Source organism: Pristis pectinata, chromosome 2 (assembly GCF_009764475.1).
Source record: "Pristis pectinata isolate sPriPec2 chromosome 2, sPriPec2.1.pri, whole genome shotgun sequence".
NCBI classification, from domain to species: Eukaryota; Metazoa; Chordata; class Chondrichthyes; order Rhinopristiformes; family Pristidae; genus Pristis; species Pristis pectinata.
Window position 1 is genome coordinate 41926949 of NC_067406.1, and position 27979 is coordinate 41954927.

The window sequence follows — 27979 nt, forward strand, 5'->3', positions numbered from 1 at the left end:
ATGGGAAATCACATCTCACAAATTTGACTGAGTTTTTTGAGGAGGTGGCCAAGAGGATTGATGAGTACAGGGCAGTGGGCATTGTCTACATGGACTTTAGCAAGACCATTGACAAGAACCCCAGATGGTAGTTTGGTCCAGAAGGTTCAAATATATGGGATTCAGGGTGAGATAATAAATCGGATACAAAATTGGCATGGTGGCAAGAGCCTGAGGGTTACTTTTCAGACTGGAGAACTGCATCCAGTGGTATGCCACAGCAATTGGTGTTGGGTCCTTTATTGTTCTTAGCGTATATTAACGATTTGGAAGAGAATGTAAGTGGCATGATTATTGATTTTGCAGCTGACACCAAAATTGGTGGTATAATGGACATTGAAGAAGATTGACTAAGATTACAACAGGATCTCGATCAATTGAGAAAGTAGGCAAGGAAAAGGCTGACAGAATTTAATTCAGACAAGTGCGATGTGATTCATTTTGGGAAATTAAACCAGGCCAGAACATATATAGTGAATGGCAGGACCCTGGGGAACATTACTGAACAATGAGATCTTGGGTACAAGGGCATAATTCCTTGAAAGTGGTGACACAGTTTGACAGAGTGGTGAAGAATGTGAATGGCGTGCTTGCCTTCATTGGCCAATGCATTGAGTATAGGAGCTGGGATGTCATGTTACAGTTGTAGAAATCATTGGTCAGGCTGTACTTGGAGTATTCAGTGCAGTTCTCGTCACCTAGCTAGAGGAAAGATGTGTTAAGCTGGAGAGGGTGCAGAAAAGATTCACAGGACTGTTGCCTGGACTGGTGGGCTTGAGTTATAAGGAGAGAGTGGATAAGCTGGGAATGATTTCTCTGGAGCAAAGGAGGCTGAGGAGTGACTTTATAGAGGTATATAAAATTATGAGGGTCTTAGATAAGGTAGATAGTCCCAGAGGAGGGAAGTCTAAAGCTGGAGAGCAAAGGTTTAAGGTGAGAGCGGGAAGATTTAAAGGGGATGTCGGGGACAAGTTTTTCCACACAGAAGATGGTGGGTATATGGAACTAGCTGCCAGAGGAGGTGGTAGAGTCAGGTACTATTACGATGTTTAAAAGACACTTGAATAGGTACAAGGATATGAAAGAGAAACAAGGGACTGCAGATGCTGGAATAGAGATGAAAAACACTCTGATGCTGGAGGAACTCAGCAGGCCAGGCAGCATTCATGGAGAAAAGCAGGCAGTCAATGTTTCAGGTCAGGACCCTTCTTCAGGACTGAAGATAGGAAAAGGGGAAGCCCAATACATAGGAGAGTAAAGCAGAGCAGTGATAGGTGGAAAAAAGAGGGGAGGCAGGGTGGGCACAAGGTGGTGATAGGTAGATGCAGGTAAGAGACTGTGATAGGCAGGTGTGGGGGAGGAGGGGAGAGCAGATCCAACGGGGGATGGATAAAAGGTAAGGAGAGAAAGGAAAAAAAAGGAAAAAAAAGAGGTGGTACAAGAGCCTGAAGACCCACACTCAATGTTTCAGGAACAGTTTCTTCCCCTCTGCCTTCAGATTTCTGAGCAGTCCATGAACCCATGAACTCTACCTCATTGTTCCTCTTTTGCGCAATTTTATTTATTTATTTATTGGTAACTTATAGTAATGTTTATGTCTTCATGCCTTGCACTGTACTACTGCCACAAAACAACAACTATCTCGACGTATGTCGATGATAATAAACCGGATTCTGAAAAACCTAAGTCTGTGATAGAACATGTTCATATGATCTGAACAAGATGCATTTACATATATATATAAATATATATATATATATAAATATATATATGTTTTTATGTCCTGATCCAATGACATTATTGAGAAGCACAGGAGACTGGAGCCCAAGCTACAGCTGCAGTCTAAAAATTCCCTCATCATGGGTTGTTCCCCCCCACTCTCCCTCTCTCTCTCTCTCCTTCCGATCCTTCCATGGTCCCCCTATTTTTGTCCCCTTTGCCACACCCCCTCCAGCCCCCATCACCCACTTCCATCCCCGTCCTGGTTCCATCCACCTACAACCCACACATTTCTCCCCCTATCTGGTCCTGGTTTCTTCTGCCTTTCCCTTCTACCCTAATATTTCCCATTATCACCTTCCTTATCAGGTTCCAGCACTGGTAGCCTTTGAGTTCCTGCTTATCACCCTCCAGCAGCTGTCTCCATCTTTACCCTCCTCCTGGCTCCACCTTCCTCTTGCTTTTGTCTATCTATCATATCTCCCTACTCCTCTACTCCCCCTCCCCTACCTGGCTTAATCTGCCCTTCATCCTTCAACACCGCCCCCAGTCCACCAATCACCTCTGCCCTCTGCCTCACCACTCCCCTTCTCCTCTTTATACTGGCAATTTCCCTTCTCCATTCTCAGTCCTGACGCAATGTTTCAGTCTGAAATACCGATGATCCCTTTCCCTCCACAGATGTTGCTTGGCCTGCTGACTTCCTCCAGCAGGTTGTTTTTTGCTCCAGATTCCAGCATCTGCAGTCTCTTGTGTCTAAAAATTCATGATTGATACCCTGACTTAATTTGTGAATCTGAACTTTCTCTGCAAATGTTCTTGCAGATTCCACCTTTGGGCATATGTGTACTGCCTGTGTGGCCAATCATCACCATATTGATTCCTCCAGTAATAGTTAGCTCCTATTAATGTCACTATGGATGTCCCCATTGCACGAATATTTGGGTTGTTAAATGCAGGAGAACTCATTATGGGTTTTCACTGAATCAATGGACTTTGGGTGGTGCTTGATTATACACAGTCTATAGTGACTGTTGAAGTCAGATGATCCAATATCAACTGTATGCCTTTACACCACTAACAAAACTGCTAAGAATCAAAATAGTTGCATAGTTGAACTTTATGAGAACATTTTGAAAGTAGTTAGTTGGATTCAGAACAATACAATTTATGCTCTTAAAGCTGGAAGGGGAAGTTACCACAATCATGGTGCCATTAGTTACATGAATCGTATCCGGGAATCATTGTCCCTGCACGCATGAGGAGCGCATTGAGTTAACTGTGCCAATTTCGCGACAAATGTTATTTCTCGTGAAAATTCACGCATTCCCTTAAATTCTACGCGTGGTCATCATTTTTTACATAAAAAAACAGATGCTGGTAGGTCCAATTTCGAGGCGCTGCTGTAAACTTGGCACAGAGGAAGCAGTTGAAAGTAGCTTTTGTAACTGTCAGATTGCTCTTGGTTGAATATCCTCTCCTTGACTTGAATGGAACAAACTTCTAGTGGAGCTTTATTGTCCCAATGGCAAAGGAATTCAAGAGACCAGGAAATGAATGGCAGATTCTCGGCCATTGAGACAAGCTCAATTAAAACACATAGTAGAACATAAGGCGGGTGGTAAAGTTAAATGAGCTATCATACTGTAGAAGCAATTGCGTAAAGGGAAATAAGAACAGTTACGTACACACAACGTGTCTTTTAACTTGTGGATTGCTCTGGTAATGTTTTTGGGCTCAAGGAATCTCAAGTCCTGGAGGAGAGGAGATTGAGGAGGAACCGCAACGTATCACAAAAATACAGAAGCAAAATAGGATGCCAAAATTCCGAAATAGGAGTAGAGAGGCGGGATGAGCCTCAATGCTTTTTGTAATATGGCTGTTGGATACATTGAGCCAAAGGCGGCTTCCTTGCGTGCAGTAAATTTCTAAGAATGGCTTAGATTAAATGAGGCAAGAGCAGGCAATCACAGTGAACCAAAGGACTATCGCTAAGGTGTTGTGTTCTCTGACTGAGGCCACTTCAGAGAGGGTGCAGTCCGCTCCAGGGTGTAAGGAGATAGTGGCTGATTACAACACGGGCTGCTCTCGACTTACCCTGCTCATGTTGTCCAAGCCGCTAGCCTGCGTCGACGGTTGCCACGGGTAACGAACCGTTTATTCTTCACTGCGCAGGCGCTGGGTCGGTCTCCTGGCAACGCGTGGCTGGTAGCCGGGGGTGGTCGACTGCGACTGATGGAGGCCGTGGTGTGCGACGAGAGGTTGGCGACCATGTGGCCTCCTCTTCGAGACGATAGCCACGGCGAGGGAGAGCAGCCGGGAGAAAGGGCCGGCGGGAGTAGGACTGGGCCCGGTGCAGATGGACCGGGAGAGCAGGGCAAATGTGAAACCCGAGAGGCAGCAAGGCAGCAGGAGGATGATGACGGGCAAGTTACGGCCGAGGCCGGGGATGATGCTGCGCTGGAAAGCAATGAGGGTCGCATTGCAAATAAATGCCTGATCGGGAACTGGCAGGAAGAGGTACTTACCCTTAAGAAAGGAGCTGACGAGCAATTCCCCAAATCTCTGTTTTACAGTCAACAATTAAAAACAATTTATTTCACTGTTTATCATCCTCTCCACAACACTCTAGCTACTTAACACGGTTCTACTATCTGACTTCCTGAGCATTTCTAGTATTTTCTGTGTTTCAGATTTTCAGGATCCACGGTACTTTGGGTCTGTAACAACTTATCCAGTTTCTGGTAGTTGTTGAAGCAATGGATAATTGTCAGAATGCTATGGGTTCCAGTTGTTTTACAGTAACTATAATATGTATGTGAGTTTTACAACAAGCATGGCTGGACACTTTTACTCTGAAGGACTGTTCACTGTAGGGGCAGTATGGACATACATATTAATGATATTTCACAATGGAAGTTCATTTGCATCCCCATCCCACTGCCACGAAGGGCTTCTTTGGCAGCAGTGAGACAGGCATGATGGTACATTAGTTAAGAGTTTCAATGACCTGGTTTGTTCATGTGCTGGATTCATCTCAGGTGATGTCTGTATGAAGTTTGTATGTTCTGTCTGTGTTTGTCAAGGTTGCCCCCAGGTGTGCTTGCATCCCAAAGATTTAATTGGCAACTGCAAATAACTCCCTAGTGTAGCTAAGTGACAAAAGAATCAAAGGGGAGTTAATGGGCATCTGAGAGAATAAGTTGCAGGGTCACTGGCGGAAAAAGAGAGGGGGGGAATGAGACTGATGGGGTTGCTCTGCTAGGAGCTGGTGTGGACAATGGGCCAAATGGCCACAGAATGGCCAATTCTGTGTTGCAATAAGTAAATTCTATATATACACATTGGCAGATTCTAGAACTGTTCAGGTCTCAGTCATAAATAACAAGTGCTTTCCTGTTCCACTAAGTTTCAGAACTATGCCAATTTATCGACAGCATCCTTTTCATAATGGCAATAGGGGATTTTTTTTCGGGATTTGGAGCTAAATCCTATTGGCCTAGCATAGTGGCATATTTACTCTGATTCAGAAGGTTCTGTGTTCCAGTTTACACTAAACACTTAAGCACAGCAGTCTAGACTGATGTGCCAGTGCAATATTGAGTGATTACAGATGAAAGTTTTTTTGTGTGAACTCTTAAACTGTGGTTTCATTTGTTGTAAAAGATCCTAATGTTTTTCAAAGAAGAGTTGCCCTGGCCAATATTTATCCATCCCTCGATTGCTTCAAAGAGCAGGTTGTTTAGTTATTATTACGTTGTATTATTACTGTGTGCAAATTAACCGTTGTATTTCCTCTGTGACACACTGACCACACTTCATTGACTGTAAATTACTTTGGGATGTTTGGATATGAATTTCAGAAGCACTACATAAATGCAAATTGTCCGTTTTTTTAGGATATACTTTGGAAACAGATTTCAGCTTCTTTATATCAATACCTATTGCTTTATTATAAAAAATGTAAGAACATAAGAAATAGGAGCAGGAGTTGGACATCTGGCCCTTTGAGCCTGCTCTGCACTTCATCATTATGATGTCTGATCTTCTACCTTTGCACCATTTTCCAGTACTATAGGTAGCACTGTGGCACAATTAGTAGAGCTGCTTCCTGACAGTTTCAGCACCCAGAGTCAATTCTGTCCTCTAGTGCTGTCTGTGTAGAGTTTGTGTGTTCTCCCTGTTACTGCGTGGGTTTTCTCTGGGTGCTCCACTTTCCTTCCACATCCCAAAGACATGCAGGTTGGTAGGTTAATTCACCACTGTGAGTTGCCCCAAGAGTGTAGGAGGTGAGTGGTAGAATCTGGTGTGAGTTAATGAGAATGTAGGGAGAGTTAGAACATGGGATTACTGTAGGGTTAGTGTAGGTGGGTGCTTGATGGTGAGCACTAACTCAGTGGGCCAGAGAGCCTGTTTCCATCTTGTATCGCTGTAAGACTCTATCCCCATAGTCCTTGAATGCCCAAAAATCTGTGAATCTCTATTTAGATTAAATCCATTCCGTGTAGAGAATTCCAAAGATTCACTAATTTCCGAGTGAAGAAATGTCCATCCTAAGACTACCACTTGCAAACTATGTATCTCCACTCCCCACCACTCTCCTGCTCCCACATGACTCCTTAGTCATGGAACTTCCTGCATCTAGCTGGTTAAGCCTTTTAGGAATTTTGTAAGTTTTGATGAGATGTTATCTGATTCTTCTAAACTCTAAAGAAAATACCCCAAGTCTGCTTAATTTCTTCTCAAAAGCAGACTCGTCACCTGACAAATCAATCTAGTGAATCTTCGCTACTCCTGAATGGCATGGTAAGGAGACTGAAACCGTGCACAGGTTGCCAAGTGCAGTCTCACCAAGGCCCTATACAATTGTAATAAGACTAACTTACTTTTGAAATCAAACCCTCTTGTAATAAAGTCTAACATATCATTTATTCTGTGAATCACCATAATTGATACATTTTTTAGCATTCAAGTGAAATTGTAAAAAGAATCCTTCAATAATGATAATAAATATTTCAGATTTCATACAATTAACCAGTTTTTCATAAGTAGTTTGTATTTAGCTTTACATTCCTAAATTACATTTTATTTTCTTGAAAATATACGTATGGATGTTCTGTCCTCTGATGAATGATTTGAGAAGCATCTTTTAACATTACTGAATGCCAAGTGTGGAATTATACATACTGGAAAATGTAATCAACTATGTTCAAGAAATTAGCATTTATTAATCAAGGTATTGAGTATAGGAGTCAAGAAGTTATGATGTATCTGTATAAAACTCTGGTTAGGCCACATTTAGAGTGTTGTGTGAGATTCTGGTCACCTCACTATAGGAAGGATGTCGAGGCTTTAGAGAGGGTGCCTTTAGAGAGGGTGCAGAGGAGGTTTACTAGGATGCTGCCTGGATTAGAAGGCACATGCTATCAGGAGAGGCTGGACAAACTTGGGCTCTTTTCTCTGGAGCAGCAGAGGCTGAGGGGTGATCTGTTTGAAGTGTATAAAATTATGAGGGGCATAGATAGGGTGGACGAGCAATATCTTTTTCCCATTATTGAGCAATCCAATACCAGAGGGCATGCACTTAAGGTGAGAGGAGGTAGGTTCAGAACAGACATGAGGGGTACGATTTTTACTGAGAGAGTGGTGGATGCCTGGAATGTGTTGCCTGATAGGATGTTAGATGCAAATTCTTTGGGGGCTTTAAAGAGGGCCTTGGGTGGGCACATGAGTGGGAAGAAAATGGAGGGATATGGGCATCCTATAGGTAGGAGGGATTAGCTATGTCGGCACAATATTGTGGATCGAAGGGCCTGTTCTGTGCTGTACTGTTCTATGTTCTATATTTAGGTGTTGATACCCAAGCCGCATTCCAGTACTTAAATTGCCTAGTTTAAATCACTTCACAAAAAAAGTTATTTGCATTCATGAATGAAATCAATTCCTGTTAGTTTGAAGTTAAAGGTAATGACCTGGAAATTACACCACCAGCAAGGGTGTACAATAGGGGTTGGTTTCTAACTCAAAGGTTGCTGAGTGCTATAGGGGCAAACAAGAAGTTCTTGCCACTCTTATCCTGAAGAAGCAGTAATACCTTGCAGATGCAAGTAAAAGGCTTTACATTTATTTGATATCCTTGCTCCAATGTTGGTTTGCACTCAGGAAACCACTTTGCTGCAGGATGCATTCAGTGAAACCAAACCTCCTAAATGCCTGATATCCAAGAAATTAAATAAACAACCATAATCTGGATCCAAAAGATAATGAAATGGTCATCCTGACACTATACTAAAGGATCCTCTATTCTATCCTTATACACCCACCTCACTTCCATCACTGTCGTCCTTAATCTCCCTATCCTGCATTAATGTTCCTGAATGAATCCTTGCCCCCAGCACTGAGCCTTGAACCTGTTAGCAGTTGGTCATTTAAAACTTAGCCCAACATCAACCTGCAATGCTAAGATGTTTGTCAAGGCAAAAGTTATGAGTTTGAGGCTGCCAGGTTGTCTGATCCAGATACCAAGTAACTGTTGTGCAAATCACTCAACTATCCATCTCACCTACTCTTCATAATTATATATGCCTTCCTTGTAGGCAGTCCCTTACAATCTAGAACAGCTTGCTTCTACTCTAGTTTTGTGAATTCTGCTGTGGCTAATGCAGACAGTGTCAGAATAGAGTGTTTGTTTCAGGAGTTTGGTGTTGAGCATGAGATTAACATGGCCTGCTCAGCAGTGCTGACTCAATAAAGGTGATGTTTGTCTGGGAGAAGGTACTGATGTTGATTCACTTACCCTTCTGGTGGATTTGTGAAAACAGTGTGGTTGGTTTTATTCTAGAGCCTGCTGTTAGGGAGTCTGAGACTCAGAAACGTACAGGGATCATGCCAGTCGAGTAGACCAGGAGTTTTGTACCAGGTTTGTGGTCTTGATCTTCAAAAAACCTTTCTCAATAAATCAAAGTCTGTGCTAGCACATTTAAGATCATGGAAAATTTCATCATCAATATCTGCCTTTGCTGAGAGATGGCTCCCGAGAAATGAGAGGTGGTACACATTTTCCTGATTATTGCCATAAGCCTTTACTAATGGAGGGTATTGTTGAATAGCAGAGACATTTTGGTGGAAGAGTTTTTCCCAGCAGATGTTGACTATAAATCTCATTCTTTTGTATGCTTCAGTGAACAAGTTACTGATGGCTTGGAGCCTAGTCTACATGCACATGCAAACACAAGCATAGTCTGCATACTATTGCTCAACGTAAAATGTTGGGGTGATCTTGCTCCTGGAGTGTAGTTGCTGTAGGTTACATAGTTTTCCATTCATTCTGATGATTAGTTCCTTACTCATGGGAAGTTTGTTGGAGGTGACATTAAGCAGTATGGTGAGAAAATTGAAAAAAATGTGTTGGGGCAATGACGCAGCCTTGTTTGACAATGATTGTTTCTAAGAATGGATTTGTTACAGACCAGCTGGGTGGAATCATTGCATGCTATCATGAAATAGAAAACCAGAGGGCATGGGTTTAAAGTCAGGGCTAGGTGGTTTAGAAGGGATCTGAGGAAGAATTATTTCACCTAGCAAGTAATTGGCATGCACTGCCTGAGTGACTGATGGAGGCAGGTACTCTTACAACATTTAAAAAGTATTTAAACAAGCATTTATTTTGCAAATGCATTGACTGCTGTGTGTCAAGTGTTGGAAAATGGGGTTAGTGTGGATGAGTACTCAATGGTCAGCATGGACATGGTGGGCCGAAGGACCTCACTCTGTGCTGTATGACTCTGACCATTTGCTGAGGAATTACAACTGGAATGGAACATTATGCCACCATCAACAAAATTCCCCACTTCTGACCTTTAGATCAGAGGAAAGTCATTGATGAAGTGGCTGAATGATGCCCTGGGACTGGGATGATTGACCACCAGTTATCACAACCATTTTCTTTTGTGCAAGGTATGTCTTCAATGACTGGAGTGTTTTTCTTTGATGCCCATTAACTTCAATTTTACCAGGGAACCTTGGTGCCACACACAGTCAAATGTTGCTTTGATATTAAGAGCAGTCACTCTCATCTCTAGAATTCTGCACTTTGTTCCATGTTTGGTCCAAAGCTGTGATGAGGTCAGGAACCAAGTAGTCCTGACAAAATTAAAATTAGATGTAAACGTGTAGGTTATTGGAGAATAAGTGCTGATAGCACTGTTTACAATAGCTTCCATTACTTCTTTGATGATTGAGAGTGCACTGATTGGGCAGTAATTAGCTGGATTGGATTGGTCCTGCTTTTTGAGAATGGGACAGACCATGGACAATTTTCTCCACTGTTGAGTCGGTGGTATAACTGCACTGGAATAGCTTGGTTTGAGTTGCAGTTAGTTCTGGAGTGCAGCCTTCATTGCTACATCTGAGATGTTACCTGGTTCCATAGTCTTTAGTATATCCAGTGCTCTTAGTCATGTCTTAGTTTTTTTAGTTGGAATACTATATGCAATTCTGGTTGCCTTTCACTTCTTGTCATTCAGGAGTGATAGCAAGGCTGGTCTGTTTTGGTTGTTTATGGTATGGAATCCAGGGTACTCATGTCAAGAACAGAGTCACAAATGAGGATGACTTCTTTGAAGTGTTTATTCCAGCCAGTACTAACTACCCCTCTGTCCTTGAAAAGTTCGCTTCTGTTCTTGGCTGTCAGTGGGATGGGGCATTTGGGTATTTTTGGCTTTGACAACACTGAAGAACTTAAGCATGACATGGCTGTAAATAAGTTGCTGAAGCTTCTGTGCTCTGTCCAACAACCATGTGTTCTTAAAGGCATATGTCTTCTGCTAGACTTCTGCCTTCAGGTACCTGTAGAGTTGTTCCTTTTTCCTTGAGGAAAGGTATAGCTTCCAAGCTGGGAACACTTTGCATTTGAAGTTAATTAGCTTCTTGAAATAATTAAATCCTTCAAGTCCAAATGAACTTGGATATTCTCATCAAACCTGCAATGTTTCTCCTTAGCACAGAAACCAAGAGTGTCTTGGTGTCAACAGTGGTGGATTTAAAGACACCCCTTATGCTGTGGACACTCTGACTTTTGGTGGTTGCTTGTTGACAGTTTGTCTGTGAGGCATTGTCTGAGAAGAACTATCTTTGGGGTGTCCATGAGAGTTTTGACATTGATCTACTAAAGCAATGTTTCTGTTGATACTGAGTCTTGTGCATCTTGCATGATAATATGTGCAGCTGTATAAATGCATCCAAGATTGAACTCTTTATCCATCAGCTCACTCATAACACTTGAGACGTATCCAATGGTTAAATGGAAAACCACATCACAATGCTTCTGTTTAGGTTAAGGTGAGAGGGGGAAAGTTTAAAGAAGATGTCCAAGGCAATTTTTTACACAGAGAATGGTAGGTGCCTGGAATGAACTGCCAGGGGAGGTGGTACAAGCATGTATGATTGCAATGTTTACGAGGCATTTAGACATGCACATGAACAGCCAGGTGATTGGGGGATACAGACCATGTGCAGACAGATGGGTTTAGTTAACTTGGCATCATGGTCAGTGCAGACATAGTGGGCTAAAGGGCCTGTTCCTGTGCTGTACTGTTCTATGTTTTTCAAGAATTCTTTGTTTTCAATCTTGATTCTTCCATAAAACATATAAGTATTAAAAATATATCTTTAATTTTCTTTGATTTTTTTTTCTTTGACTCTTATTCCAGCGGATTTCGGCTCCTATAGATCAGCAGGAAGCCAAAGTCACATCACATGCTTTAGCTTTCAAGAATGGGCATAAAGGTCTACTTAGCATTGATTACTTGTCAAAAATGCCTGATGTAACTACGTACAGAGAATTTTATCCTCCTCCCAAGGGACCTGAAGAACGGGAAATAGGTAATTATCAGCTGAAAAGAGGAATTTTTTTTATGGCATACATTCCTTTTCTAACTTACAAAGGTGGTTGTTATGTACAAGTTTTATCTGGGTTATTGATTTATAGACTCAGAATTTGATTACGTTTAACTTTACTTCATTTTGTATATCTATGTAAAACAAGCAAGAATATGTTTTCTAGTAATTAATAAACAATGAATATAAGTATTTATGGGATAAGAAGACAATTAAACCTAACAAACCCATTTCTTTTTCATATTTTTCAAGTTCATTATCTCCTTTGTACCATATTCATCAAACCAGTCTCTAGAATCAAGCTAATTACCTATTGGAGCCCCTTTTGCTGGGTAGCCCAGTCAATGTATTCCACAAAGTTTAAGATCTAAGAGATCTAACTGGCTTCCCTTCCTGTTTTTTCATGATTGTGAATTATTAACATAGATCAATTTTTGCCAATCTGTTTGATATTCTTAATAAATTAGACTGCAACACATGTTCAATCACACACAGTTGATGACATGAATATTGTAAAGAATGTTAATATTAACTTGACTGTTATATATGATTATGCTAAATGTATCTTATTTTTGTTCCAGGCATAAAGAAACAATTAATTGAAAAGTACATGTATCACAAGATATGGTAAATATAGGGAATTGGGCAGGGGAGAAAAATTCACTTTTTCAAATGTATTCCAATCTGTTTTGTTGCTGAAGCTGAAGAAAAGAGCTTTCCAGTTATACTGTAACAGGAAACATCTGGCAAAATTCATATTGATTGTTTTCAATTCTAAACTGTTAATATACTAACTTATTTCAAGTTTGACTTCTGGCGCATTTTATTAACCCCTTGCCAAAAATGGTTAATAACTTGTATAATTAATTATGATATGTCAACAAAGGATAAGTTTGAAACAAAAATAGTAAATGCTGAAAACAATCAGACAGCATCTGGGGAAAGAACCAATTAATATTTCAGGTTCTGGATCCTTCATCAGAGCTGGAAAGGAGGGAGAACAAGTTAGATTTCAGTAGCAAAGAAGTATGGGGAGGATTGAGTAGAACAAAAGGAATATCTCCAATAGGGTGAGCTCAATTGAGTAAATGTAGCAGTGGAAGTAGTGGTTAGGATTAGACTACACTTCTTTGTCTGTGTAATGTGTTGCTAATAGTAAGGCGTTGGGATTTGACCAGCAGGCCAGAATATACTACAGAATAAGAAAAACTTTGTCAAAATGATGAAAGGCAAAAATGGCCAGTTCTGATACAGACAGAAAGAAAGAATGAGTTACCTAAAGTTGGAGAATTTGATATTGAATCTAGAAGGCTGCAACATGCCCGGATGCATTGGGCCTCATTGTAACATTGCAGGAAGCCACAGACAGAAAGGTCATAGTGGCAACGGGATGGTTAACTAAAGTTGCAGGCAACAGAAAGCTCAAAATCATTCCATCTGATTGAACACTGATACTCCAGAAAGTGATCACCAAATATGGATTTGCTTTATCTAATACAGAGGAGAACACATTGTACATACTGAATGTAGTACAGTAGATTGGAAGAAGTGCAAGTGAATTGCTGCTTCATCTGGAAGGACTATTTGGGGCCATGAATGATGGTAAGGGAAGAAGTGAAAAGACGTGCATTGCATCTCCTGTAGTTGCATGGGAAAGTGCCATAAGATGGGGAGTGATTAGTGTGGATGCAGAGCAGACCAGGAAGTTGTGAAGGGAGAAGCTCCTTTGAAGTGCTGAAAGGGGATGTGTCTAGTGGTGGAACCTTGTTGGAGTTGATGGGAATTGTGATGGATCTGTTGACTGTGGAGGCTGGTGGGGTGGAAGCTCTGTCCGGGTGGAAATGGGATTGAAAGCAGAGGTGCGGGAAATAGATGAGATGCAGTCAAGGCTCTGCCTGCAATGTTAGGGGAGAGCTTGATGGACTTCATACTGCCAGCATTTTGTATATTACCTAGTTTCGCAATATTTGCAAGAAGGGTATTAATTCTTTTATAGCACAACATAACCAATCCCTATAATAAACATGTGGATTATCTATGGGATATATGATGGTGTGAACAAATGTTCCAGTAGGGCATGTAGATGATGAAAAGCACTGTGTTTTGGCCTTAACTTGATCTAATTTAACTGCAGGTTGTCCCCGGGTTAAGAACCCTGATGTATGGATGCTCCTACATAAGAACGAGCTCTCATAGTAAATTCAAAAGTCTGGCATATGTACAAATGTTCGTTCCTATGAATGACAGAACTAGTTTTCTCTCTCTCTCCACTTTTAGTAATTGTTCTTTCTTAAATGTCATGTGTACTTTTGATGCCATTCAGTAAAATACTGCGGCGGTATCATTACCTTATTGAGTGATTTTTGTGTACTTTCTGACTTATGGACAAAATTGACTTGAGGACGTCTATAAAAATGGAACCTATATATTACCCGGGGACAGCCAGTAGTCCAGCTCACCAGCCAAAAAAGTGTAGACTTTTATAGCTCCAGCTAATAACTGTGACATTATGTAGGTGCAAATTTATAATGCTTCAGTAATTGTTAAATTAGTTAATTCTTTGTTTTTCCTTTTAGTTTGTTCAAGTTCAATCATAAAAAAGTGCTAGACAATGATAGGCACATTACAAAATTAGCTCAAAACCCAAATCAATTATTTTAGAATATTTCACTTAGAAATTGAACTCACAATCAAAATATGTGAATACATTTTTGGTTCCAGCTCTGGAATTTGGAGCATTTTGGAAAATAGGAAAATAGAAATTTCAAAGTCGAGTTTATTGTCATATGCACAAGTACGTGTATGCACAGGTGTAATGAAAACTTACTTGCAGCAGCATCAGAGGCACATAGCAGCATGCCTACAAAGTGTTGCCTCTCTCCAGTGCTATCTTGGACTGCTTATGAAATTTACTTGATTATGATGCATAATACATGATGTCCTAATGCAGACAAGTGTGAGGTAATGCACTTTGGGAGGACAAATCAGGATAAGACTTACACAGTGAATGGTAGGGCACTGAGGTGTGCGGTAGAACAAAGGGACCTGGGAATACTGATGCATAATTACTTCAAAGTGGCCTTGCAGGTAGATGGGGTCATAAAGAGAGCTTTTGGCACATTGGCCTTCATAAATCAGGGCATTGAGTACAGGAGTTGGGATGCTATGTTAAAGTTGTATAAGACGTTGGTGAGGCCAATTTTAGAGTATTGCGTGCACTTCTGGTCACCTACCTACAGGAAAGATGTCAATAAGCTTGAAAGAGTGCAGAGAAAATTTACACAGATATTGCTGGGACTTGAGGACCTGAGTTATAGGGATAGGTTGAATAGGTTAGGACTTTATTCCCTGGAGCGCAGGAGAATGAGGGGAGATCTTATAGAAGTATACAAAATTATCAGGGTATAGATAGGGTGAATGCATGCAGGCTTTTTTGCCTCAGGTTGGGTGAGACTAGAACTAGAGGTCATAAGTTTAGAGTGAAAGGTGAAATATTTAAGGGGAATCTGAGGGGGAACTACTTCAGTCAGAGGGTTGTGCGAGTGTGGAATGAGCTGCCAGCAGAAACGGTGGATGCGGGTTCAATTGTAACACAAGAGAAATTTGGATAGGTACATGGATGAGAGAGGTATGGAGGCCTATGGTCCAGGTGCAGGTAGATGGGACTAGGCAGAAAACTAGGCCAGCATTGACTAGTTGGGCTGAAGGGCCTGTTCCTGTGCTATAGTGCTCTATGAAAAAAAAGTCTGGCTTTTCTGACCAGTTATGAGTCAGTGATTCAGTCCAAGTTGACTAATCTATGTGAAATACAATTGCAACTTTAAATTGTGTAGTATAAAATAAGTATTTTCTTTGCTTATTTTAAAAATGTATTCACTTTTTGAGATCTGGAAATCACTGGCTTGATCATTATTGCCCGTGAAAGGATGGCAATGAGCGGTTTCAGTGAGTCATAGTCATATAGCACAGATACAGGCTCTTTGGCCCAAAGAGTCCATGGCAATCATGGTGCCCACCCATCTAGTCCCAATTTCCTGCATTCAACCCATATCCCTCTAAGTCTCGCCCCTGCATGTACCTATCCAAGTGCTTCTTAAATGATACTGTTGTACCTGTCTCAACTACTTCCTCTGGCAAATTGTTCCATATACTCACCACCCTCTATGTGGAAAAGGTTGCCCCTCAAGTCCCTTTTAAATCTTTCCCCTCTCACCTTAAATCTATGCCCCAAGTTTTCGACTCCCCTACCCTGGGGAAAAGACTGCTACCATCCACATTATCTGTGTCATGATTTTATAAACCTCTATAAGATCACCCATTATTCTCCTACGCTCCAAGGTAGTTTAGCCAAAACCTAGTCTGGCCAACCTCTCACTGTAACTCAGGCTCTCTAGTCCTGGAAACATCCTTGTAAATCTTTTCTGCACTCTTTCCAGTTTATCTATGTCTTTCCTATAACATTGTGATCAAAACTGTACACAGTACTCCAAGTGCGGCCTCACCAACGACTTGTATAACTGCAACATAATGTCCCTACTCCTATACTTAGTGCCCTGACTGATTAAGGCCAGTGTGCTAAATGCCTTCTGCACCACCCTGTAACAACGCTTTCAACAAACTATGCACTTATACTCCTCAGTCCCTCTGTTCCATTACACTCTCTAGTCCCCTACCATTCATAGTATAAGTCCTACGCTGGTTTGACTTTCCAAAATGCATCACCTCACACTTGTCTGTTTTGAAATTCATTTGCCACTCCTCAGCCCACTTTCCTAACTGATCAAGATCCCTCTGTAATCTATGATGACCTTCACTATCAATAACACCTCCTAATTTCATGTCATCCACAAACTTACTGATCAAGCCTTGTGCATTCGCATCCAAATCATTTATATAAATAACGAATAACAAGGGTCCCAACACCGACCGCTGTGGCACACCACTAATCTCCTTGCACTGTTGCAGTCTTTCTGGTGAAGGTATTCCCATGGTGCGCTTCCAGAAACTGGACCCAGCAACGATCAAGGCAATATATTTCTAGGTCAGGATAGTGTGCAATTTGGAGGGGAGCGTAGAGGTGCTGTTAGAGACACAAGAGACTGTAGATGCTAGAATCTGGTGCAACAGACATGGTGCTATACTAACTCAGTGGGTTAGGGAGCATCTGTGGAGGGAAATGAGCAATCAATGTTTCGCATCGAGACCTTTCATCTGGACTGGCTGAAGGGTCTTGACCTGAAACGTTGACTGTTCATTTCCCTCCACAGATGCTGCCTGACCCACTGTGTTACTCCAGCACTTTATCTGTTGATGCAGATGCTGATGTTGACTTGTGCCTGAAGCCCATATCTTGGAGCAAAGGATGTGGATTTGGCTCTGGACTTTGCACTGGAGATGGAGGGAACGAATGCTTAGGGTTGTGGATGAGGTACTAATCATGTGGGATGCTTTGTCTTGGGTGGTATTGTGTGTGAGGGTTGTTGGATCTGCATTCAGTCGGGTGAGTGAAAAGTTTTTTACTAGACTCTTGATTTGTGCCTTGTTGATGGTTGAAAGGCTCTGGAGGTAGGCCATTCACTGTGGAATACCCAGTTTCTGACCTGTTCTTGTAGCTACACTATTTATGTGGCTAGTACACTTGGATTTCTGATTAATTGTGATGACTAGGATGTTGATGATGGGACATATGATTATGGTATTGCTGTTGAATGTCAAGGGTAGGTGGTTAACCCCTCTCTTGTAGGAGATGGTCATTACCTGGGCATTTTTGTGGCATGGATATTTGCCACTTTTCATCCCATCCCTGAATGTTGTTGAGATTCTGCTGCATGCAGGGAAGGACTAGTTTATTTGCTGAGGAATTACCAATGGAATTGTTCATTGCACAATTATCAGTGAACATCCCCATTTCTGGAAGGAAGGTCATTGATGAAGAAGCTGAATATGGTTAGGCCTAGAACACTACCCTAAGGAACACTCACAGTGATATTACTGGGGCTGAGGTGCTGACCTCCAAAAAATCATTACCTTCCTTTGTGCAAGGTATGACTCCAACCTCTTTAGTGTTTTCTCTTTGATTCCCATTGACTTATGTTCTCCTAGGGTCCCCTGATGTCGCACTCAGTCAAATGTTGCCTTGATGTGAAAGGTAATTATTCTCAGCTCACCCCTGGAATTTGGCTGTTTAGTCCATGTTTGGACCAAGGCTTTGGTGAGGTCTGGAGCTGAGTATTCCTGGAAAATCTCAAACTGGGCACTGTTGAGCAGGTCATTGCTGAGTAAGTGCTACTTGATAACACAATTGACAAAACCTTTGATCACTTTGCTGCTGATTAAGAGTATAGTTTTTGGGTGAAAATTTGCTGAATTGGGTTTGTCCTTTTTGTGATCAGGATATACCCTGGCAATTTTCCATAATGTCAGATAGATGTCAGTGTTGTCATAGCTCAGAAACAGGCCCTTTGTACCACCATGTTCCTGCCACCCCTTTTGCCCATCCACACTAATCCCATTTGCCTACATTAGGTCCATATCCTTCCATGCCTTGCTTATTTAGTTACCCCTCTAAATGTCTCTTAAATATAGTGATTGTATTTGACTCCACTACCTCCTCTGGCAGTGAGTCCCAGATATTAACCATTCTCTGCAAAACATAAACTTTCCCTTTAAATTCCATTTAAAACTCCTTCGTCTTAAACTATTCCCACTTGTTTTTGATTTTCCTGCCATGAGGAAAAGATTCTGACCACCTGCACTGTCCAAAGCTCTTACACTTTTATATACCAATATTGGATCATCCCTCAGTAGTATTAAATCAACAGCTTTCCTTTTTGGGAATAATTTTCTGTGTCATTGTTTAATATTTTTAATAGTTTTCAATAATATTTCCCTTTAGAATTCAAATGATTTCTTCCATACTGATCAGGTTGAATTCAAAATGTTATTTACGTTTTACTGTGGTAACTAATTCCCTATTGGCTTCGTTTCTAAATCTTGCCCATCATATGATTGGCTATTTGTCACAAATTTCTGAAATTAGTTGGAAGAGTGAAACTTGAAAACCTTCTTTGTGTTGGTTCAAATAACAGTGAAAGTTTGGTTTGGTTCTTTTACTACTGTTACACCATGTTCTATAGGTGTATAAAGTTGCTTTCTCAAAAACTAGCTTGGAAACATTAGCTATAATGAACATCTGTTTCAACCCCCTTTGATATATTGGTTCCCTGACACAAATAAATGGTGTGCCATACTCGAGATGGCTTAATTGAATGACATTTCCTCAGTTTATTATGGGACTTGACTTTTACAGACAGATTTCAATCCAGCTATTTTGTTTCATCTGGCTTCTGTTGCCATGTGCGAACCATACGTTGCATGTGAGAATTTTGGATGTCTATTGCTGCCTAGCTTTAATTATTTTTGGTCTTCTATGCAGTAATAGTGGTAGACACACTATAGTTGATACATCACTAAGCATACCCATTGCTAACAGCATGTTCTTGTATCTGTTTTCATGTTTTAGCAAGGAAGTATATGATGAATATAATAAAGCCTTTGCAATTGGACCAATGGAATCACTGTCTGTAACAGGACGGGACTTCAAAATGGAAGGCTTCAGATCTGTTCCACGTCCTCCTGTTATGGTAATGATCTGAACATAAGACATTGATTATTTGGCTTCATGCGTCAATAGTTGGTGCAAATAAACCAAATAAAAATCCAGCCATCCAAACATGGGAAAGGCGGAACAGTCTAGCTATTTGCCGCAGCACTTTTTAGAATGCACGTGTGAACATTTCTCAAGGAGTAGACAGGAGTGAAAATAATGAAAGAAATTTCTATAACAGGTGATTAACATGAATAAATATCTTGCAGCAAATGCTGTATTATATGTTCAGAATGAAAAATTCTTGAGAACAAAATATATTTCTTTTTGCTTAAAAACAATTACACCTCATGATTCCCATATCAACAGTCATTTATTTATATTATTACTGAAATCTGACTGAAAAAACAGTGGGAAAATCATATGAAATTTACTCCTGTATTTCAGATTTATATACAAAACGTGCCCTGACCACCCCAGTCATTTGCTTAAGTGGGAATAGCTATGATGGATGTTGTAACTTTATGTATGAAATTGTGAATCTTACCATTGATCACTGTATAAACTTAACATTGAATATATCTCTATCAAACATTATCTTATTGTTTAAAGCTGATCCAGCCTTCCTATAAAGTATTACTGAATTAATCTGAAAATTGGATAGCAGCAAATTTTATTACTTTCCCGATTTACTCCCTCCTCTTGCCCTATTCATCAAGTTTTTGATGATCTGCTAAAATGTACAAAAGGCTGGATTGTATGATGAACAAAAACATTTGCAAAGCGGTATCTGGGGAAAAACACAGAAAATTCCAGCAAAGTAACTTAGGGATTGCGATGCATGTGAGGGTTTTGAGTACCATAGTATTGATACATTCATTTTATTTTTACACAAGCTAGTCTATAACAAAAGACAGCGGAAACTACAAATATTGAAAGTATAAATTAAGACATGTCAGAACTTCAATTATGTAGAATGTGTTTTTATGTGCTTTTTAATTGATTTTTAAGAGTAAAGTCTATCATGAAAGGGAATTGCAATCTTAAGAGGGTCATAGCACATAATACATTCCTCAATTAGCAGCTTCCCTGCATTTGATGAGAGTCTACACACAGAACACTTAGAGCTGTCATTGCCAGTCCACATACAGTACCCAATTGGTAGTTTCTATGTGAAAGTGAAACATGAAGACATAATTAACGTTCATTATGTACAATGTGCAGGAAAGAAAGTTGAAAGAGCAGGGATGTGCACTGCATTTGCATTATTTAAAGGGATGATCAATTACTTCCAGGGCTGTTGGGTAGTTAGTTGGAGTTGAGTTTAATTCATTGCATGGGGAAGAACATAGAATGGTACAGCACAGCTCAGAAACAGGCCCTTGGCCCACTATGTCTGCATCGACCATGATCCCAGACTAAATTAATCTCAAATACCTGCATGTGATCTGTATCTACCCTATCTATGTCTCTCATAATTTTATATACTTCTATCAGGTGACCCCCTCAGACTTCACTACTGCATTGAAAACAATCCAAGTTTCTCCAACCTCTCCTTATAGAAAATACACTCCAATCCAGGCAACATCCTGATGAACCTCTCTGTATCCTCGTCAAACCCTCCAGATCCCTCCTATAGTGTGGCAACCAGAACTGTACACAATACTCCAAATGTGGCTTAACCGAGTTTTATACACTGCAACATGAAGTTATACAGTGGGTTTAGGTAAATGTGGAAGCTCGATAGCCCTTCTTTGCTGCTTCTTGTGGGTGCTTTTAGTAATAGAACCATTTGGCCTCCAGCAGCAAAAATACAAACATTAATGTATTTGGAGGTCTAGGTTTTCTAATGCAGAAGTGACAAATATCTGTTACTTTCCATAGAAGTTACAGCTATGCACTCATACCTGGACTGCTTTACTTATAGAGGCGAAGGTCACTGCTGCCCTTATCCACAGCATCCAGGCCATTCCAGGCAGTGCCAGCTTGATATATGCCAAATTTTGGTTGCAAGATATGAAAAGTCATGGGGCTGTGTACTCAATAAGGTGGGAATTCATTACCTTCTTAGGCAGAGAGCTGAAGGTATCGTGGGCACCTGGACTTCATAGAATGAGCTTTGAATAGTCACACTCATTTGGTACCCTGGAGCTACTCAAAAAAGGCAAAGGTTATCACTTTTTATACATCTGGGTGGTACATAACCAATAATTGACAGTCAAAAGAATATTCTTATGTCAGTGCCACGTATCTGGGAAGTGGATATGATACCATTATCCTGAGGCAATCAATCGCACGCATATTTCAGTCAGTACGCTGGAGGGTTGGGTGGCTCAGGAGGGACAAGGCCTATTGCCTCTAGCATTGACTTTTTTTTTTACATATTTATTCATTTTTTTGGGACAAAGTCATTGCTGCCAAGGTCAATCTTTTATCCGGCTTTAATCACCCTGAAGAAGCTATGGTAAGCTACCTTTATGAACTACTGCAGCCCTTCTGGTAAGCATACCTCCACCACGCTTTTGAGTAGGTTTTAGACCCAGCAACTATGAAATGTGATATATATGTCCACGTAAGTATGATATGCATGAGGGGGGGACAATGTAGATAATGGTGTGCCAATGCATTTGTTACCCTTTTTCTTTTTAGTGGTAGGAGTCACTTTATTAGGATGAATAACTGCAGTGCATCTTAGGGATGATAAACATTGCAGCCACCATGTGCTGGTGGTGGAGGGAATGAAAGTATAGGATTGTGCTTGGGCTTCCAAACAAATAGGGTACATTGTGTTGTATGGTGTCAAGCTTCAAGTCATAGTGAGGTACAACACAGAAACAGGCCCTCTGGCTCACCAAGTCCACACCGGCTATCAAGTATCCATTTTATACTACTCCTAACCTAACCCATTTTATTCTTCCCACATTCTCCTAAAATTCACCCTGCTATTCATCTACACACTAGGGGCAATTAATTGGAGTTGCACTCATCCAAATAAATGGAGTATTCCACCATGCTCTTGACTTGTGCTGTGTAGATCATAGAACATTTTTGAGATGTCAGGAGGTTAATAACTCACCGCAAGGCATCTACTTTCTCACTGCTCTTGTAATCACAGTATTATGCGGCTGGTCCATTAAAGTTTCAGATAAATGGTGATCCTCAGGATGCTGATGGTGGTGATTAGTCCAGTTTTCTGCTCGTGCTGAAGTGCACAATTGCATTTGTAGCCATGGGACCATGAGGGACTTAGTGGAAAGTGCCACAGATGTCCTCAAGATGAGATTCTGTCTTCTGATCTCCTCAGTGTCCGCTGTATGACTATCCAGAGAAGATCTTGGGCATTATCGTTATGCTGCATGTAATGTAATCATGAGGTTATAGCCTCGTATACTACATAGCAGCAAGAATAGGATTAGAAGGAGGAAGGTAGCAACTGGTAGCAAAGAGAAGCTAATCGTAAACACTGACATATCATGGCTCTGTAGTTCACATGATGACCCCATTTCACCAGCTTTGGATGCATACAGACAGGTAATCAGTTTCTATTATGTGGATTATTGGCATGAAGTGAAACTCTTGCCATTTCCTCTTAATAATCAATGCCATTACCATTCCCTATTCCTTCTAAAAGAAACACTTGGGAAGTAATATGCTATTCAGATGATAACTTTAAGAAAGTATTTAATTTAGAGGTTTTAACTGTTGTGATGCGGGATTCAAATGTTACCTTGCAAAGCTCTTCCACCTCAAAAATGCTCAATATGGAATGCAGGAGAAGTTCTTTCAAGCTCCATAAACTCTGAAGAATGATCTCTACATGTTTCTCTGACAGCATTTCCAAAGACAGTGACAAATGGTTTACCTTGTTCAGTACAAAACAGGCCATTATGCTGACCTGACCTGAACAACCCTGACCTTTTGCTGCCCACCAACACTGATGCAATACATATAGAGTGCACCATTTTCCAACTGGATGCCAAGAATTCCTGAAAGCTTCCTCCCCTTCACAAGGAGAAGCCTTGACCTGTGCCACTTAAAAATCAAGGCGGCACTTTTGCTTGGATAGTTTAACACTGTAAAGTGGACTACAGGAGTGAGAGGATTTTTAATGAATGTGTTGTGATATGTGTGTAAGAACTGATGGCCATAGTTCAGGAACTAATCATAAAGAGAAGGAATGAGGTGCATGTGTGATTGTTAGAGTAGCTGGAAACATGTTAAGTATAGTTCTACACCAAAAGAAGAATATTCTGTTTTTATCATTTTTTTTCCTTCCAGTCTCAAGTTCTTGTAAAAAAAAGATTCTCACATGGAGTGTCATATCTATTCCATTCTTGAAATTATGTGAATTCATTTAATAGAAAATGAATAATAGTTTATTCCCTTTTTCATTCTGTAAAGTTTATACATGTCTTTTATTTATCAATTTATGGTAACTGTGCATCACTTTGGCCTGTTTTATTCTATATTTACGTGTAAACTGTTATTTACAGTGTCATGATTATAAAACTGAACAACCTATCACAATCTGGTTGGACCATGTTAAGCAAGTGCAAGTGAGTACAATTTTTAGAGAAATGGGGGAAATGAAAGCTGGGACATAAGGATTCTAAATATTGCATTTACAAGTGTGCAGATGATATGACATGCAGAGAATTAAACACAAATGTTTAGAATATACTGTTCAAAATATTTTGGATCTAAATTTAATTGCAAACATGATTAACTGAAATTTTTCATTTGGTAATAAATTGATTTTAAAATACTTTGCATACGATTAGATAAATTTTTAAAAGGCTGAAATTGAATCATTTATAAAATCTAGCCTTTTTACTATTAGTGATTGTAGACCCACTTATGTAGGCTTTAAATGAATTTCCATCAGCAAAGATACTGGAGAAAACTTTTTTAATTGGATTACACAAGGCCAAGTTGGATAGCTTGTGTATCAAGACCAGTTAATTCAGAATTTCTGCCCACACTGGGTTCTCTGTTTCAATCTGAAACCCTGTGTGGTTAAGTATATGTGCTTCGTTCTGAAATGGAGCTGTGTATAATTAGAAATCTCACTGACAGCTGTAGATTTACGAGGCAGGGGGTATGAGGAGGAGGCCAGCACTGACAGCTGCTTGATGCTTGTTAGAACAGTAATGGAAAAAATGGCTAGGCTCAGTAGGTTATTTCAACAATCATATCTTGAGTTTAGCTGGCTCAATCCAGCTATGTTGAAGATTTATGGATGAGTGACATATTTCACTACTGCAGTCCTGTTGTTTTAGAGTCACATACAGTGCATCAGTAAACAAATTATTTGAAGACTAAGAAATAACTTTATTCACTTAAGGAAAGTTCCATCAATAATATAATTAAAAAATGGATAAATTGATATTGAAAATTAGGTGACATGCTTTCATACTTATTCAAAATGCTTAAGAATAAGCAATTAAGAGAGATGTGTACTGCTTACAATAGTACATCTTGTTTGCATGGTTAAAATCAAGAAAATGTGGCTATAAGAGAACTGAAAGGATATAAATGTTTTATAAAATGCATTAATCTAGGTAGTGAGTGGAATTCTTGTGTAGCAATTGAAACATTAAACTGGAGGAAAAGCCAATAAGAAGAAAAATTAAAATTGTAGTACTAAAGACAAATGCAGTTAATCAGCAACTCAAATCAATGATTCAGGCAGGGAAGTAGTTGCAGTAATATGATAATCATAGCAGATCTCTGTTATTCCAAAGGAAAAGTGGATAGATCGGTGACAACTGAAAAAAATGGAGTGAAAATTCATGTAGTTTCATACAGAAAGTCCATACTTTGTGAATCTTCTCAGTAGAAATTTGGGACTGATGAAATATTTCTTTTGTAATGACCTATTTGTCAGAGTTGACCAACAACAATCCCTGTATTACTATTATGTGTATTTTCCCTTGTATGTGTGCTGCTTATCATATCAATAAATTTTCACCATTCATTACATACAAAAATCATTTTAATATAAAAAAATTATTAAAATGGTAGCCTATGTTAAGACTATTGTAAGACATGTCACATGGAGAAGAAAATGAGAAAGAACAATGCTCCACTGGTTGAAAGGCTAGGCTGAGTATTTAAAATATGCAGATGGATACAAAATAAAATCAAGATTAAGAGTTACATTATCTGCTGAAAATACTCAAGAGGTAAGGACAATTGTAGGTCCTTTCTTAAAATTGGAGGAAGTATTTAAGCATGTCAAAAGTTGCCACTAAAGACTGAACATCTAAAGATTAAAAAAAAGTCAGAATTAGTCCATTATATCAAATATTAGATTTGATGTAATGGGCCATGGTTCTTGGGGAGCTATAAATTAGTACATATTGTGTATCTAACCCCTGATGTTAAATGCACTGAACCTTCACTATTTGAAGGGAACCATGCATAAGGAAGAATAGGTTAGAGAGTTGGTGCTGGAGTGTTATAATTCCATTAGTGGCTTGAAGTCCCTTCCCATAAGCCTTGAAGTTGCACTTCAAAGTACCTGGATTTTCAGACAGCATGCAAGAAATTCACTCTCAAGACTTTTAAAGTTATTAATGCTCTTGGGATCCACAACAGATTAGCATTCAACTTGACAAAGGTATCAATAGTTTGGAGAGAGATGAGACGAGACTGTCTTGAATATTGCAATAATTTTTATGGTCCAGGAAATATGCTGGTTTGACCATTATGTCCAATAAATAATATTTGGGGTGTCAGGATAGACTACATATCATTATTTATATCCTTTGAGCCCAGGGAGGAAGACTCATATGAAAAATAAAGATAACTTATGTGGTGTTTATCAGCTTTAATTGCAGTACAATGTGGTTGTTGATCCCATGAAGCATTGTGCTTATGAGCTAACATTTGGTTAATTAGATTATGCAATATATTTCTGTAACATTAATGTACTGAACGTAAATAAAAAATCCATTCAATACAAGGTATCTACTGTAAAAGGGAAGACTCTTTATGCAAATCTAAACATAGTTTTTCTTCTCATCTCTGCTGTGCTTATATATTCCAAATTCTTTCTGTGTCCATGCACATTTACATTTTGACTGCATTATTTGGATCTCTTTTTTTTAACATGCCTGCTGGGCCCTTCAATCCTGTGTCTTTCATGCACACTGACTACACTGCCTATTTTTCCCAGTCACCTTCCATTTCAATTCCGCTTCAATTCACTTGTCCTTTCACCATTTCCCTGGCATCCTTAATCTTGCCTTTTAACATGAACTATTTTACCATTATTCATGACTATTTTTCCATTTCCCACAGCTTATGTCCATAGTCTCAAAAACAAGCTGCAGCTAAAATTTATTTTCCGCTATTGCTGTGGGATTTTTTTCCCACTGTATCATCTCAATTCCATTTTTTTTAGGTTTCTTAATCTTAGTGTGCACCAACGTTAAATACCTTATTTGACTCATATTTTCACCATCATGTCAATGTGACTTATAAAGTTTGGTAAAGTTGTGGTAAAACCTGTTTTGCATGTTACTGATTAGTGGTAGAAATGTCCCTCATCATTCTGGAATGTAAGCCAGAGACAGCTTGTCCATTCCCTTAATGATTGCATTAACAAAGTGCCAAAAATCATAAAAACAGAAATTGCTGAAAATACTCTACAGGGCAGCCACATCGTGGGATGAGAAATTTAACATTTCAGGGCTATTTCCCCTGAAACATTAATTCTCTTTGTCTTCCCACAGAGGCAGCCAGACCTGCTGAATATTTAGCGTCTTCTGTTTCTATTGTATATTTCAAGCATCTGCAGTCTTTTTATTTTAAATGGATTAAAAATGGCAATAAAAGAATCTTCTATAAAATAATCCTCATTTAAGCATTCCCACTGCTGTTTATCTTTAGACAATTAACATAATAAGGTTACAGAAGATTCACAAAATTTGTTTAAGTAATAGCGATCACCCATTGCTAATCCTCAGCAGTATTATTTTTAACACCAGGATTATAATATAAATACTGTGCTGAAAATATTGGTCATACAACTAATAAAGAATTTTTGTTTTCTTTGTCTCTCAAAACAGGGTGTCACTGAAATAAAGACTGGTGATACTCCATTTAGAAAAAATACCTCATTTACTAGACCAATAATGGAAGCATTGGATACTTAACAACATGTACCTGGAAAATATCCTGGCTCCCAGCTACAGACTAATCATTTACAGAAGTTGGATAAAATTTGTATTTTACTTGTTTCTCTTCAATACCTTCTTGATGGAGTATTTGGATCATTCATTCATCATCAGTTTTGAAAAAAAAATCAAGTAATTAAAAATAAAATTAGAAATAAAATAAGAGATTAGAAAATATTTTTAGTACTGTACACTGCAGATCAGTGTGACTGAAAACTGTTCCATATTGATGATATTTTAGGTTAGAAGTTGCAGGTGCTGTCCGATCTGCTGAGCATTTCCAGAATTTTCTGTTTTTATTTGAAATGTTTAACATCTGCAGCACTTTTAAGAATCTCAAACACTGTCTGCCTGGTAAAGTTTAGAATTGTACACTCCCAGCCAACAGTTTTGTGCCCATTGGTTATTGGCCAGGACATTATATTACTATCACCTCCTGATCTTCTGCCAATTAACTTTAATGGATAGAAATTTTCAGGCAATGCACCAACAGCATATCCTAGTGGAATTTAATTTTATAAAGTTTTAGCTGTAT

The 27979-nt window shown here is 39.5% G+C and overlaps 2 protein-coding genes across 3 annotated transcripts in view; both read left to right on the forward strand.

Annotated features, from left to right (window-relative positions):
* LOC127579985 (involucrin-like) overlaps positions 1–27979 on the forward strand; it is a 513761-nt gene that overhangs the window by 35231 nt on the left and 450551 nt on the right. The gene's annotated exons all lie outside the window — the stretch shown is intronic.
* On the forward strand, positions 3966–27567 carry spag8 (sperm associated antigen 8). 2 transcript variants are annotated; one of them, XM_052033042.1, is made up of 6 exons: positions 3966–4278; positions 11469–11640; positions 12237–12282; positions 19178–19298; positions 23755–23817; positions 27337–27567. In XM_052033042.1, exons 1-6 carry the CDS (start codon positions 3994–3996, stop codon positions 27421–27423), a joined length of 774 nt encoding a protein of 257 aa, XP_051889002.1. In that variant the 5' UTR covers positions 3966–3993; the 3' UTR covers positions 27424–27567. The 2 variants fall into 2 exon arrangements, with proteins under 2 accessions (XP_051889002.1, XP_051889012.1); XM_052033052.1 differs by lacking the exon at positions 19178–19298.

What these genes read in the sequence shown, in the direction of transcription:
- spag8 (XM_052033042.1), top strand. Translation starts at nt 3,994, where the DNA reads ATGGAGGCCGTGGTGTGCGACGAGAGGTTGGCGACCATGTGGCCTCCT. An exon ending in TCGGGAACTGGCAGGAAGAG is followed by an intron (nt 4,279 to 11,468) that starts GTACTTACCCTT and finishes CTCTTATTCCAG; the next exon opens with CGGATTTCGGCTCCTATAGA. An exon ending in TTCCACGTCCTCCTGTTATG is followed by an intron (nt 19,299 to 23,754) that starts GTAATGATCTGA and finishes TGTTATTTACAG; the next exon opens with TGTCATGATTATAAAACTGA.